The sequence below is a fragment of the Zonotrichia leucophrys genome, chromosome 1A (assembly GCF_028769735.1).
Source record: "Zonotrichia leucophrys gambelii isolate GWCS_2022_RI chromosome 1A, RI_Zleu_2.0, whole genome shotgun sequence".
Taxonomy (NCBI): domain Eukaryota; kingdom Metazoa; phylum Chordata; class Aves; order Passeriformes; family Passerellidae; genus Zonotrichia; species Zonotrichia leucophrys.
This window is the reverse complement of record NC_088170.1, coordinates 48,309,038-48,325,389: the sequence shown is the minus strand read 5'-3', so window position 1 is coordinate 48,325,389 and position 16,352 is coordinate 48,309,038. Positions and strand designations below refer to the sequence as shown.

At 41.2% G+C, this 16,352-nt stretch overlaps 1 protein-coding gene across 1 annotated transcript in view; it reads right to left on the bottom strand.

Annotated features, from left to right (window-relative positions):
• The window catches only part of CFTR (CF transmembrane conductance regulator), an 88,370-nt gene that overhangs the window by 4,204 nt on the left and 67,814 nt on the right, over positions 1-16,352 (bottom strand). Inside the window, exons 22-24 of the mRNA XM_064732579.1 lie at positions 11,903-12,145; positions 8,875-9,030; positions 1,382-1,471 (exon numbers count right to left, since the gene is read on the bottom strand). Of these exons, the coding sequence (XP_064588649.1) occupies positions 1,382-1,471; positions 8,875-9,030; positions 11,903-12,145 (489 nt within the window). The remainder of the gene's footprint in view (positions 1-1,381; positions 1,472-8,874; positions 9,031-11,902; positions 12,146-16,352) is intronic.

Sequence of the window (16,352 nt, the reverse complement as noted above, 5' to 3'; positions counted from 1 at the left end):
AATAAAAAATGCAACATCAGACAAAGCCTTGTTCTCTGCAGCTGATTGCAAGGAGTGTAAAAAGCTGATGCTGATCTCAGGAGGATCCTCTAAATTCTCAGCAGTCAACATGGGTCTGGAATAAGCTGACAGCTCATTTCTGTGCCGTGCTCCCAAAGTTACACTGACTCACTGCTGAGCCAGACTTCAAGAGCATTAACTTGGTAAACAATCCAATCACTCCTAGTAAAAAGCATTTCAGCTCTTTCTTTTTTTTATTTGCTTTGCATTCTTGCCCGTGCAATGAAAACCTCCGTATCAAATACAGATTTGCCCAACTCCTTAATGATAAACACTTCAAAATAAATTTTTTTTCACACCATTGTAAATCAGGTTTAGCTCTTTAAAATCCCAAGCTCAATTCAAACACACTAAAAACACTCCTCCAAAGCAGGAGAGCTTATCTTCTTCAAGAAAGAGGATATTGATCCACACTAAATTTTTTCCTGAGCCTCAGAGAAGCAGAGAAACAGCACTGAGCACACTGTTGCCTCCACTAGGGCTGTCTGAAAAGCTGCTGTCACACCATCTAAACCAAAATGTCATTATATTTTCATTTGATAGCAAATTACAGAATGTGTCTGCTTTCCTCTTTTCCAAATATAGGGAAGAAATTAGAAAAACCCAAGAAAGCAAGCAGAGGCAGAGTTAACCTCCCGGATGGGAAAGGAGGAAGCTTTCAGATTAAGTCCCACACCTGTAAGCACTTTTTGATACTTGAGACTTGTATTGAAGGGAAGTGGCACCAATGTACGGTTAGGTCTGAATTAATTAGGTCATCTGTACCTTGGTGAAAGGTACCCACTTTCTGGGCTGCAGCCCTTTGCCTCCTGTAATGCTCACCTGACTTTCCGTAGGCATTACAGACACCTCTGCAACCCATGGAGCAATGTCAGAGCCGAGAGTGGCACCTGACACCTGCAATGTGTGGCACCAGTGCAACATGGAAACAGAATCTGGCCCCTAAGCTTGGGAATTGGAAAAAATAATGTTGTGGAAAACTCAACAAAATATTAGAAGACGACCTTCAGGTTCGGAATTCTAACATTCCATGACTCTTATTTTCCATGGCACAGGAAGCTCCATGACACAAGTAGAACAAAAGCCTGAATCCCTTGTCAGAGAAGAGAGCTCCTCCCAGCTGGCTTCCCATTGGCCTGAGAAGCGAACTAACTATTTACATAAGAATAATAGATATGGTATGTAGCACAGCATGACCTTTCCCCTGCCCTTGTTTCTTAAGATTCTACATAAATGTAAAATATGGCAATCATTAGACCTACACAGCACCCTGCTGCAACCACATCACCAGAGGGAGACAAATGACACTGAACGGCTTTACCTCCTCTGCAACTTTCCATATTTCTTCATCATTCCACTGCCCATAAGGATCCAAATTCATCCTAAAACTCCCAGAAAATATGAACACTTTCTGCAAGAAAAAAAAAACATACAGACACAGGTAGATAGATAACCTGAAACATTGTATAAAACATTGGAAATTGTGAAGCATACAGACAAAAGAACAACCTTCTGCAATTACCAGATAGAGCTAACGGCAGGTTATTAATTTTTTTTTAAATGCTTTTCCAAAAAAAGTGATTTTGAAAATGCTCATTTATTAAGCTTTTGGCAATTATTTTAACAAAATCTTAGCCAAACCTGCCTGGAAACCAGCAAAGCCCAGACTTCAGCAGTTTTCAGGATAAAACATTTCCTGCATTTTCATTTTGAAATAAACATTTTAAAACTATTTTTGATTCTTGACTATGTGAAACACATTCAAACATACCAAAAGAAAATTATAAACCTAAAGTGTGTGTTTCCACAATTTTGCTTAGAGAGGAAAAACTATTGCTTAATGTCATGGTTTAGGCCTGGCACAGAGCCAGTGCCCCCATGAGAATACCCTCTCCCTGGTGTCTGCTGTGAGATGCAACCAGGAATAAGCAAAGCAGGCTCCAGCTTAGAAATAAAGAAAACTTTATTAACTAAACTACAAGAAAAGAAGAAAGAAAAAAAAAACCATAAGGGAAAAAATGAAAAAACCTTACAAAAGCACTTTCTTCCTCCTCCCCCACCAAATTTCCCAATGCAATACATTCCCCCAAAATCACCAACTCTCAGTCCAGCACCACCCTTTAGAATACTCAATCTTCAGTTCATGAAGAGGAGAGGAGTCCTGCTTGCACCATAGGCTGGTCAAACCAGCACACTTATTATTGCTTATTATTGTCAAAATTCAGGGGCGTTGTCCTAAGCTGTTTTTCATCAATGAATTTCATTTTCTAATAAATTGTAGCCAAACGCACATCTCAGCATCATTCTGCTCCCTGGCATTTCACCGTGTCCCCATCCCTGTGTCCCACTGTCACACGGCTGCAGCAGCCCCAGCCCGCTGGGTGAGTTTCCCCGCCGGACACCGCGGGCTGTGCTGGCTCCTGCTCTGCCCCTGCCTCCGTTCCACTGCAGGAGAGGAAGAGGATGCACATTTCCTGGCACTGAGAGAGAACACGCCCTTCTCCAGCTGAAGTTGGCTACTCCATTCTGCTTCCCCCATGAGTTCAGGCAAGCAGATTTCGGCCATCATACCTTAGATACATATTTTGTAGCTCAAGAAGCAGTGACTCAGACAAAATTAAATATTTGTTGAATCTCTTTTTACATGGGGTGGATTCTGAGAGAAATTAGATTCTTCAAGGGACACTGAGGCCATAGGACATTTAAGAAACTGGTTTTTTCTATGCTGTAAGGTACACCCACTGCTTGTAGCAGGGAGAACTTGCTCTCAAAGAATTTAAGTGCCTTATTGAGAAATATTACCATTTGCTTGCTCTTTCTGTGTACGTACGCAACAAATACCAAGGGGAAAAAATTGAGACAATTATTTTCTCCTGTCTTTCTAAACAAAGTATTTATTTAGAGAAAATATGTTGAAATGCCAGTGATTCATAGCCACGTAAGTTCCTGGAGTCTTGGTAGTCAAACACTACCAAAAGCAGAGGAGAACTAGCTGTACCAACAGAAAATAAGAGAGAATACACTTAGCAAGTGCTCTCCCAGAGATTGGCCTGTCTACCATGATTTCCATCTGACCCGGCCTGGGAACTTGGCATTCTTTCATCAGATTTCAAAGTGATTTATACATGCATTTACATTAATCATTTAAATATTATTAATTAAAAGTGTAAACATTGCAGAGGAAAATAAATTACATTAATTAATTTGCTAGATTAAGATATGAATGCCATTGCCAACGTATTTGGTTTAAAAGAGAAGGATATAACTAATTTAAGAAACCAGAGGAGAAAAGCAGCTGCACTGTGGTGCTGTGCACTCAATGGGGTGGATTTAAGTGCAATGATACCTTCAACACATGGCAAACAATACACTGACAGAACTGCAGAACCACACTCAGCTTAATTAATCACTGAAGTAATTTTTGTAGGGACAAAGGGGAAAGAGTCCCTTATAACTGTTATTGTTAATAACAGTGAAAGCTTCAGTGAAGTACAGCACAGTCCTTTTCCCATACCCTGCACCGGTTAGGTGGCATGAGTGGGGTGACATATTTGCAGCAGGATTAGGTTCTTCTAAGGAGTGGGTGTGGTAGAAATAGCAGTGCTGTGGAAACAGTGTCAGACGTGGGTTTGCTCACACTCTGAGCCCCACACATTTAACTAATGGAATGCATGTTTTCATTTCTCAGTGCTAAAGAATAGTTAACTGAACAAACCAGTTCAAAAGAAGATAGGGCTGAAAAACATTCCTGCTGAAGTGCACCAGGCAGACCAATAAGGGGTACAACTTTCCTCTGAAGTTGCTGCTATTTCTAATAACTCTGCTTTCAAGAAGCAGGGCACTAAAAGCAAGCTATTCCCAAAAGCAGGGTTGGATTTTCATCCCCACAAAGTAAATATTTCATTGTCCTGAATTCTGGTACTTCTCTCTCCGTTTCAACACCTCCTTCCTCCCAGCTCATTAGAAACCATATAGGGTTCACTTAGGTAAATACCATATGAGTGACCTGTGCAGTTAAGGGTCTGCTTGAAGAGAAGCAGAAACAAATCCCTCCACATTCTTAAATACTTGAAGTCTAAAGTGAAACAAAAACACCCAAAAGTGAATATGAAGGACTTACATTGTTCATAAATATGGAAGAAGCAGAAATAAGGAGAGCATTGGAAGAGTGAATCGATGTCTGGGTAGACTGGCAGCAAATCTGGAATAATTTCCTACTTGGTCACTTGTTAAAATTCCCACAGGATGACAGTAGGTGTGATTATACAACAAACAGTTTCTTAGACCTGACATCCACCCACAAGCAAAACATTCAGAAACATAAATATGGTCATGTTTATGTTCTGACCACCCCAAATATTGCAAATCAACCCTTCTGAAGGGCATTAATCCCCATTAGTGGCGACAGCCTCTGTGTATTGGTGTGTGGGGGCAATAAGCTTCCTAAGCAATTTATGTGGTATGTGGAGAATCAAGACCCCAGCGTACCTAAGGAAAGGCTCACAGAGGAGTTAAGGATCAGCTGACAAGAGGCTGCTAAGGAGGAAGAGTATCCTGGCTGTGAGAAGCTGCTGCTGCAACCTGTGTGCAGGTCCTCAGCAAGACCCATGGACTCTTACTCCCACATGCCCCAGGGCTGGAGGACAAATGTGCCTGTGTTATAACAGCAATATCAACACAAAGTAAAATCAAGTTACTGTGTGAATGCTTTAGCACCAGATGCAGAGTTAGAGGATTTGTTTTCATAAGCGTCCTTTAGGGACAAAACATCTGCCGCCCATAGAACTTTCTGGTAAATACAAGTGCTGTGCCCCTGGCAACACTGAACCTATGATGTATGGGTTCAACCTGTATACTGTCCAGAATGAGCATGAGGGGTTGTTAATTAACCCCCCCAGCTGCTCTGTGCCAGGCTCTGGTGCAGCAGGCGCTCCCCACCATGGTGATGCTGCCTCATCCCAGTGCCCTGCAGGACCCTCTGCGGGAAGTGGCCCTGCTCAGCAGCTGCACCAGGCAGGAGTGTGCTGGCACACCACAAAGCAGCTATGACCTCCAAAAGTAAGCAGGCCTGAAGGGTATGAGAAATAGTGCTGGAGACAGACAGACAGACGGACGGACGGACAGACAGACAGACCTATACAATGAACAGAATGTGACGGCTGCTGAAAAACTGGAACTACAAAGATAAAAGTTGCAAAATTTCACTTCTTCAGTAAAATAAAGGAGCAAAGCAATTTTTTTTTGTCAGCTGGCAGTCCTGCAAACTCTAGAAAAGTTTTTCTCCATGTTGAGCTTGATTTTAATTCTATATGGAATATTTACATATAGAAAACTGTGAGATCCACCAGGATGCATGGAATAACACTAAATAAAACATCAGAAGTCATGCCCTTCATCAGAGCTAGCAGCACCTCATGGGTCTCAGGTCTCTCATCACTTGTTTTAACTGGAAATCAACTGCAGGTCTCCTGTTCTCCCCTCAAACAAATTTCTGAAGGCATGCCCTGAATCTGACTCCATTAAATACTTCAGGATGCAATCTGCATGAGGACCCAGGCTTTAAAGCCTTACTGTGTTGAAGCCAAATTCAGCTGGAAATCCTCACTCTGGAACTGTGGTGGGCAAATACCTGCAGGAGAATCATCAGAAAGGCCTGTCCTTTCTTCAGGAAGAAGAGGTGATGGGTGCAAAAGTACAGCCTGGTGTGAGTGGAGCAATTGTTTCTGGGAGAAGGACAAACAGCCTGTAGGAGCAGTGTTGGGCAGGCTGGGCTTCAGCAGCACAGCCATGTGAGAAGCTACAGCAAGGAACTTCCTTGTGAGTGCTTCAGGAAATATGTTTTGTATCATTTAACCCTTCACACCTCTACAAGGCATGGCAGCCAGATTTGAGATACTAAAAGAAACAAGGGGTTTACCTTTGCTTCTGCTCAGTGTGATCCCTGACCACCCTGCAGGTCATTCCAGCACAGCCTGCATGGAGCAGAGAGCAGAGTCTTAGGACTCTGTGTGCCATGTGGTGGTGCTTTAGTGAAGTTCCCACACTGGAAAAGCACTTATTTTCTACTAAATTGGGAAACTTAGGGTTAAGGAAGTGAAGGAGAGTGTTGGAAAATTTTCAGGAGGAAGCATGCCTCAGGTAGAACTCCGTTCTCCTTTTGTTGGCGAAGCCTCTCCTGGAGACAGTGAATATCCAGGTCTTGCTGTAGGAGAGCCTCCCAGGAAAGGAAAGGCAACTTTTTTTCCATTCTGAAGCTTTAGGTGAATGGCAAAGAACAAAAGGCTCCCTTTGTTCTGCTGGGAAAGGCAGGGTGGCATATGCAATTTCTCCTTCCTGCTGGGAAAATGCTGCTGAAAACTTCATTTTGTTCTGAATGTGGGAACTTTTAAGGCATAATGTGCAGTTCTTTGCCAAGGCTTTGGGACAAGTGCTGTGAGTTGAAGCATGCAAACAGGCTGGCAACTCTCATGACCTTAGAGAGAATGGAGGGCTGGGATTATTTGGCATTGATCCATGTATCAGGGACTTGCAAATGTGAACTAAATGTGTAATTTTAACAATGAACTAACAATGCACCTCACTAGCAGAAGGGCAAGTTATATGCTCATGTAATAAATGTCTCTTGCATTTTGCTGATGGCTGCAGAATGATATTTTCTATACCATTAGTGACTCTATAGTGAGTGCTCAGCTACAAGAATTATCCCTCATATTTTCACTGAGACAATGAGACTGCTTGTTACCAAGCATTCAGATTACTTCTCAGTCCATGCATTCCCAAGCACAGCTGGAGATGGAACACAGAAATTCTGGTGGGCAACCACATCCCAAAGGGCAAAAGGCTGAGAACAAAAAGATGACTATGAGAGAGATAAGGAAGCCCCTTCCAATACAGAAATGTATACTTGGCTCTATAGGAAAATTTTCCAGTGCAGACATAACTTACTGGTAAAAGCATCCTTCATCCTGTACAGCCATGCTTCAGAAGACAGCTGTACAACATACCTGTCCTCTAAACTAAATACAAGCAGCTGCACATGCAATTCACTGCACAGCTCCCTTGATCTGAATGGGGGACATTTTTGTCATACTCGCAAGCAACAATTACTCTGCAGAACTGAACCAGCTGCAATAAAGAAATAAAAGTTTAAAGGAATAGATAGATATGAAAATGTTGAAGAGAGGACAGAAGTGGTGACAAGAGGTCAGTTATCAAATGGCAGCTTGCCAAGCAAGCCTCAGCTCTGCAGGCAGTGTGTGACAGGCAGAGCTCAGGTAAAAAATTAATGCAACACGTGGACTCAACACTGCTCTGTTAGGCTTGGTTTGTTAAGGGTGTAACGTGGCAGGGAAGAAAGGGTCTGTTCTGACAAGGTCAAAGTGCTAAAAATTGCTGCCTCTAGAAAATTTCAGAGCATGAAATGCACAAAGAAAAGAAAGTTGTGCCTGCTTTGTATGCCTACTCTAAATAAATGGCACTTGGGCTACCATGGAATAACATATTTGAAGGGGAAGAGGAAAGCTGTCAAAACTGATCATCCCATTGAAAAATTGAATTCTGAGTCCTCCTTGTGTTTGCAAAATCAAGGCCATTTTTCTTCCAGCATGAATATTTCAGTGTCTTTTAACAGTGATCCAAGCTGTAAAACTTAGGGCATTTTTATTTTTCACTGTCTGTCTGTCCCAGAGTCTCTCCTACTATTTTAAAGTGCCTCATGTAGTCACTGCAACAACAGCTTTATACTACACATACAATCACCAGATTTCTAAGACAAAAACCACATTTTTCAGATGGGAAACTATCAGGGACCAAATCAAATCTTTACAGCAACAAGATGGAAACAGCTTTACTGTGGGGGCAGGATGGGGAGTTGCACAATTAGGGTTTGACAGCTAACAGCTAAAAAGGGCTGCTTGGGCACCTTGGTTGGCCCACTCCTTTGTGGGTGTGTCAAAGAGCAGGTCATCCCAGGTGACTGGGGATCAAACCATATTTTTCAGTCTTTGGGGCTAGTAGCCACCCTCAAGGATGGATGGATGGATAAAGGCAGGACAGGCTGCCTCCCCTCCCAGTGTGGCAGGCTGATCTGCAGTCGGTCTCCCACTGCTGCCTGATACAACAAGCGACTCATTGGTAAGATTGCCATCAAGTGTCACTTGAATTAGTCTGCCACAGTCACAGGATTTCCAAAGGAATGAATACTGTTATGGAGGACATTGTGTATGTCTGGAAACTGAAGAACTATCTGATGTATAACTGTCAAAGAAGAGATGGTCAATATGTGTGACTCACGTATCAGTGTTACTCCACAGCTGTAACTGATACAAGATGCTGTGCAGTGGCAGGAACATTGGCAAGAGACTCAGAAGCCCTAGGTTTACATGTTTGCTACCAGTCTGCCAGGGAAAGCACACAATGTGCAGTGTCCACATGTTAACCATAATATGTGATGTAGAGCTTCAGAAAACAGTAGCTGAGAACACTGATTGTATATTTTTCTTCAGGTGGCACTAACTTATGCTGAATCAAAATGCAAACTGTTTCAGAGAGGCAGGAATAAGCAGGCTGGAAATACTTCTGTTTGAGCCTGCTGTACCTTCCCATTTCTAGAAGAGTTCTTGGGGAGAGGAAGAGAAACCCTAAAAATTCAAATTTTGCATCCTTCCACCTGTCCATGCCACTCCCCTTTTCACAAAATCTATGGTTTGATTTTTTTCTCAGCATACAATAACAAACATCTTCAAAGCATACACGTACATACAGATATAGAGCCAATGAAAATAAAGGCACAAAAATATTCAATAATCTTATTACCTGAGGAATCACTCCAAATGCTTTTCTCCATTGCTGCACGCTGACTGTGTTCCAGGAGACTCCATCAATCTGGATATCCCCTTCTGTATTCAGCAGTCTTAAAAATGCAAAAAGTAAAGTGCTTTTTCCTGAACCTGTTCTTCCTAAAAGGCCCACCTGCAATGCAAATAATACAAGCAAACATTTAATACTCTTCACATATTAATCACAGACTAAGGCAAAAGCCTTAGAGGTCTCAGAAGTGAAGAACAGTCCAGATGGATCTCAATGGGATAGCAAACATCATTTACGTGGGAATGATAAAAGCCTACAGCAAGGGCAGAATCAAACACTGGGGAGACTATTCTTTCTTTTTTTAGAATTAACTAGATGAAAAATATTTTAGCCTACCCTTAGCTGAAGGACAGAAATTTGCTTGTCTATTATGTTGCATTGATCAGCCCAGCTCTTTGTGCCTTTTCCCTTCACTTTGCCATGAAGCCCTCATCAGCAAAATCATATCCAGAAACCAAAAACTAAGTAGGGAGTGCATTTGGATCACCGTAGTAAGCTACTCCATTCTCATATGATTGAAAATAAAGGGCCTAACTCTGATTAGTGGGGTGGCTTGGGGCAGAGGCAGTGGTTACAGCAGACATCATCCCATTGGACACCTCTAAGCATCTGCACAAGTCCTCTACCTGCCCAGTTGATGCTGATTTTTCTTATCTCTAGGGTGTGAAGAAACATAGTAATATAGGTTTTGAGGTTTTGTAAAAGTTGTGTTTCCCTTGTAGGGAAGCCAGCCTCTTGCCAGAAAAAGCAAATATCTACAGTAACCACCAACAAACTCCAAGATGCTGCTTTCCCAACATCTGGGTTTACACAGCTAACATTGTCCTGTCTGAGTGCGGGCTGCTTTTGTAGTGTGACCATACTGAAGAGTGGCTGAAGGCTTGTAGTAAATGGGGCTACCTCTGGCTGATGACTGCTATCAGCAGTACTCCTCAGGGCTCAATCCTAGGGACAGTTCTCTTCCATGTATTCAGCAATGATCTGGATGCAGGAGTCAAATGCACCATGAGCAAAGCTGCTGATGACACCAAGCTGGGAAATGCTGTTGACTCTCTCGAGGATTTGAGGCCTTGCAGAGAAATCTGATCATTTGGAACACTGAGCAGTATTTAACTGCAATTGAACAATCCAAATGTCAGATTCTGCACCTGGGATGGAGCAATGCCAGGCACAAGTATAAACTGGGGGAGGAGTGGCTGCAGAGCAGCCCTGCAGAGGGATCTGAGGGGGCTGCTGCCAGCAGGATCAATGAGAGTCAGCTCTGTGTGCCCAGGCAGCCAAGAGGGCAAAGCCCATCCTGGGCTGATCAAACACAGCACCAGCACCAGCTGGGCAATAGCGGTGATTATCCCACTCTATTCAGCTTTGGAGCAGCCTCACTGGGAGTGCTGTGTACAGTGCTGGGCTCTGCAGTTTAAGAATGATGTGGAGGTGGATGCATCCAGAGGAGGGCAACAAAGCTGGTGAAAGGGCTGAAAGGAATGTCCTGTGATGAGTGAACAGGAAGATGGGCTTGTCTAGTTTGGAGAGGAGGCTGAGGGGCAACTGATCTCTTATCCCTGGGATCCAGTGAGAGAACATGTGGAAAGGGTTTAAAGCTGCACTGGGGAGGGTCAGACTGGACATTAGGAAGCATTTCTTTACTAACATGGTGGTCAAACAGTGGAACAGGCTTTCTAGAGAGGTGATTGATGCCCCAAGCCTGTAAGTCTTAAAGGCCCTTGATAATACGCTTTAACCTCTGGACAGCTATTAAGTGGTAAAGTAGTGGGACTAGATGAGTGTTCCATTCCATTCCATTCCATTCCATTCCATTCCATTCCATTCCATTCCATTCCATTCCATCCCTCAGCAGAGGAGAACTCCTGTTTCCTTCTTGGTGCACTACATATACAGTAGAGACAAATTCTTTCCAGTTTAAGGAGCATCTGAGTCCAGGGTTGATCACAAAACTTGAATCACAGGCCTTGAGAAAAGAATTTTTGTTTTTACTGCTCTCTCCCCCTCTCTGTACAGTACAAAAGTGTCTTTTATTTTCCTTACTCTACTGCTTCAAGGGATCTTCCAGGAAGAAAATCTACCAGAAAATCTTCCAGAAGTCACAGGTATCTCTCTTTCAAACGCAGAGTGCCTTCAGGATGGTGCTACAGGAAGTCGGAACTCTGGGTTCAAAATTTTTGTGCCCTCAAACTTAGTAGATGAAACATTCAGTTTGTGTAAACCCAGACAAAGCTAAAAAAACTGGCAAAGACTGGTGCTATCCAAATTAGGAGTGAATATGTGCCTCATGTCAAGGCCAGGGAGCTGTCACTGAACCTGTTTTCTCATTTACGTGGGACAGTTAAAATCTCCTCTTCCTCTGTTTGCCTTCAGCTCAGGAAATCACAGACCTTTCTTCCCATTCCACCAAGGATGGGCTTTCAGCATGAACTTGAAGCAAAGTGTTGAACTTCTACCTAAATGCTGTCCTGAAGCTAAAGCCCTTTCTTAAACACAGCCCCAAACACACGTGAGGATTAGAGAGGTTTGTCAGTCCTGTAAGGATAGAGCTGTTTATGGTGTACAATAATTGAGGGTGGCACAGGGCCCTCATGGCACAGGTGAGACGGCACCTCCACCCTCCAGCGGCCGCAGCCAGCAGTGCGTTACCCTTGGCACCGCACCCTGTATTCTTCTGTGCCCTGCCCCGTTGGGTCAGCCTGTCCCCAGCACCTGCATTCACCAGCAAGCTCCCCTCTCCACAGCAGCAGCATTTCAGGCACAGGAATACAGCTCGGGAAACTGTTGCACATGTATTTTATCCTAAGTCATTTCTGTTCTTCAGTTAGGTTAGAAGATATTTTGTTTTGCAACAATTTCATTTAGAAAATGTTACGGGACTCAAAATTCTTTTTAGTCATCAAATAGGTTTATGACAATTTTATACTTAAGCTTAATAGAAGTCAAAAGAAACCACAATAAAACAGTGTCTTACCCTCTGCCCTGAACTTATTGAAAAAGAAATGTTTTCTAGTACAGCAGGTCCACCTTCACCGTATTTGGCTGTAAGGTCTTTCACAGTCATTTGGCCCCCAGATGGCCAGTTCTTCTCTTCCTTCACATGCCTGTTTTCAATTACAAGGGCATCTGAAAATTGATTATTCTTCTGTGGCTTAATGCTTTCTGTCTCTTCTGTTGGCATGTCAATGAATTTAAATATTCGTCCGACAGACCGCATCTGCAAATCAAAACAAACAGTATTTTAATTGTAATTCATACTAAACTATCAAAACAAATGAAATTAAATTGCTCCTAATTTCTAGCCAGAACAGTGAATCTTTTTTTCTGTGTAAGCTACTATCATGAGTAACCCAGAAATTTATTGTACCATGATATAATCTTCAAAGATAGACTGCTTCTCATCTAGAGCTCTAGATTCCATTGCACTTGTACAACTGACTTTGGTCCAACGTGTGATTCCTCTTGCTTCCTTTTTAAATGGACATAGTAGATCTTTCTACCTTAAAAATTGTATTTTGAAAAGTGAGGACTTGTATCTAGGAAAACAAAGTATAATCATGAAAACAACATGGATCACTTAAACTCTTTCCTACAGGAAGGTTTGGGGTTGCCCAAAACCTGAAGTTCTTTGAATAATGACTGATTTCCAAAGATCGGTAGACTGCATGGGATTTGAAAAGTGCAAAGCAGCAGCATTAAATAAAAAAGGAACGATCATTAAACAGTAACATTTAAATACTTATGAGTAATTATAGTCTAAAAAAATTCTAGGAAGTTCCATGATAATGAATTTTTTATCAGTAATTATATATATTAGGTGAAATAATAAAGTCTTGTAGTTCATGAACTTTAGACTGAAGTTGCTAGTAGCAGTCTTGGAGCATTTTCAAAGGAACATGGCACTAGAAAGAATCCTCTTGATCTTTTTATTAAATGGGTCAAGGGTCAATGAGTAATCAATCTCCTTTACAACTTCACTGCTCAGGTGGTCAGAAAACATATTTTTTACTTTATGGACAAGTTTGCTGTTATAACTTTTTTAATTTTAAAATCTGAAGAGCTCCTTTTGTTAGCTGCTTTCCCCATTTGTTTATGGAGGAACACCTTAGATCCTATCACCCTTTGTTCTCCAGGACTAAAGAAAATCTGGGTTTAAGCTTCTTAATATATTTTCTCCAAACTCCCCAGTTCAAATCAAGCTTTCCTGTCTTACCAGAATGCACACAGCATTTTGTGTTTTACAAACAAGCACAGGTGTTTTACCAGGACATTATACAAATGCATTGTTGCTTCCCTATGTATACTAAGAATATTTGCATTAACACATGCTAGGATCATACACTATTTTCTTCACAGTCACATCTTACAGTTAGCCTTTGAGTGAGGGGTGGTCAGCCAAGCTTTCTTCCATTTTAGCCATTTCTAAACAAGATTCTCACTTATAGCTGAGGTTGTTCTTAGCAGTCCCTAAATCCAAGCCTTTGCACTTTTGTTACTGAAATCTATTTAATATCTGCCATTTGAGGTCACCTAATATATTTAAAGTCCCAGGATCCTTTGTAACGACACTGCCTTTCAGCTTTGTGTCATTGGTGGATTTCTTCAACACTCTTTTACTTTGTTGAGAGCATTTAAAAAAGATTAAAATGAGCTCAGTCAGCAATCTAATCTTTGTTGAGTAGCCTCCCTACAGGTTAATACTCACAGCTTAAAGACATTTCCTTTCTGACCAACTCATTAACTAGTTTACAGTTCTTGTAATAATCCTGATATCCTTCATTTATATAATTCCTGAAACAGAGCCATAATCAATGCTTTCCTGAAGGCAAATGAGATCTATTACATTACTTCTGTCTGGAAAATAAATCAGCACTCACAGTTATGAGGGTAGTGCGATGCAACCCTAATGTCAGCAAACCTAAGAAATTCTCATCTATAAATATTGCATTTTTAACTAATTCTTAAAAATAGTTTCTAAAGACTGTTGCTATCACACTAACAAACTGATGGTGGTATCAATTTCTCATTTCTCCTTCTCAACAAAAAATTGACAGTTGTTATTTTATCACATGCCACCACCACTGCCTGCTTGTTTATTTATTTGAGGTGGCCATTATAAGATTTCCAGCTTCTCATCCAGTTCTTCCTCAACACTTGGATATGAGGTCTGCTCTACCTGGTATGGATGGCATTGTTCCAGTCTGGTTGCACACATTTCGGGGAGATGTCCAGCTGCAGAACCAAATCTCCCCTAGCTGAAGAGTCTGATTTTAGGTGGACTGACTCACAGGTGGTCACAGGTGTGTGTCCCTCCACAAACGCTACAGTTTAGGGAAACCAGGATTCTAGCTGGTTTGCATGTAATTTCTACCTCAGATATTATAAATCCCATTTCTACTTCCTGTTCCACTTTTAAGTCCACAGGTTAAACACTGCCTTTTTAATGAAAATTAAGATCAAGCATTTAGCCAGTTTTTGAGCTGTTTGCAAGCGTAACTCTGATTTTGTCAAGTTTCTCTTCTCTATCTGCTTCTTGGCCTCTAACACACAGCTTGTTTGGGTTAACATTAAAGTCCGTTCTTTAGAGGCTGTAATTCCTAACATACTGTCAGAGAATATTGTTCATTCTGGCAGTCCTTGAGTCTTCAAAATGCCCTATTTTTCTCCTGTTCAGGAAAAAAGTTTCAGATCCTTACTTGAAGGAGATGTGACTTCCCTTTACATTCAGATACCTAAGTGCCCCAGTCCTACTAATGAATTAATTAGATTCCTTGTTTTACAAAAGCTTGTTCCTGCAAACAACATTTGTTCTGTAATCTGTATTCTCAGAAATAGATTTCTGTTTAGTGGTATCATGGAAAACCCTTTGTACATCTTTGTTTTACTGCTTTTATATTCTTTCTGAAAAGTGCTTCTCCTTGATGTATAAGTTACAATTCCTTTTTGCTCTTCAATCCCAATTGAAGTGCTGTGAGGCAGATTTTCTATGTGGGAGCAAATGCAAGGGAATACTTGGATCATAGTTTATATCTCAGCATCTTGAAAAACAGTTGTGACAGAAGTTCTAAAAGGCATGCTAACACACAAGCCTATCAATTCTTATTTCCATCTCAACCCCTGTGCAAGATGGAAAAGCATGGTCGTCATCATGTTCATGTATATATATATGCCAGCTCTTTTTGGTGATACAAACAGGAAGAATCAGGCTGACAATTTTCAATCAGGCTTGAATCAGGCTGACAATTTTCTCCCTGTCTGACTGAAAATAGTAAATCCCACAACAATCCCATGCAGTTATTTTAATTGGTGTTTGATGGTACCTTTGTCTGCAGAAATCTTAGCTTTATAGAAATACAGTCATATATTCAAATACAGTCATTAGAAATGCAGGTCTTTCTTGGCTTCATCAAGAGCTGTGAATGTTTTTATGGGCAGAGATTCCCCATAACTGCCCAAGGGGCCATACAACTACACACTGTCTAATGTCTGCTGGGAATCCAGCTGGTTGAAAAGCCCTTCTCTACAAAAGAAAATTTCATCCCAATGTCCTAGGTCTGACAGACTTATCAGTTATGTATTTTAGACAGTTTAACAATTTTAAATCAATTCTGAATTCCTTGTTCTATAGCCTGAACTATGATTTAAATCTGGGCAAAATGTAGCATGTCAGGAACATTTGACAAAAATATCCATTCTTCCTTTCACAGGTAGAAATGTTCTGTCATTCATAATGACAGGTATAGGATAGGAGACAGCAAGCTTCTTATCCATTATTCCCATCAGTACTGTGCCAGCTATCTTCATGTTCTTTAACTAGTACTTTTGAATAAAGGGGTATATTTACTATTTTCATCCCTAAGCATAGTACACTATTTTTAGTCTTGACTAATTGTATTTTACTGAGATTTTAATAAAACCGCAAATTCTTTTATTTATTTCCTCATTAATATCACTTAAACTCTTCTTAACTTTGAAGGAGAATTCATAATTATATAGTTCATATTTCCAGAAGGTGGAAGCAATTATTTTACAAGTAACCTACTAGAAAGAATTTAATCAGGCTCTGTGTTATCTTCTACTAAAAAGAGAGCAGTCACCCTTTTCAGAGCAGACACACATGGTATTCAAAGGCTCAGTTGCCAGACATCACCTCCTCACAAACACTACTTGGAAGGTGCACTGTGTAACTGGGGGATCTGTGAGAGATTGGCCCAAATGGTTCATGTTGGAAAAAAATCTTGTGCATTAAGTGACTGCCTAAACTGCTTCTGTAGGCAGAACATATGGTTTTACTGAGGTTCCACATCATCGGCTATTACATATTGGGTGCACTTATAGGATGTGTGCTTCTCTTCTGAACTGCAAAAGTGAAATACCTAGCTCATTTAAAGCTTTCACTGATTTTTTTTTCTCTTTTTCACACT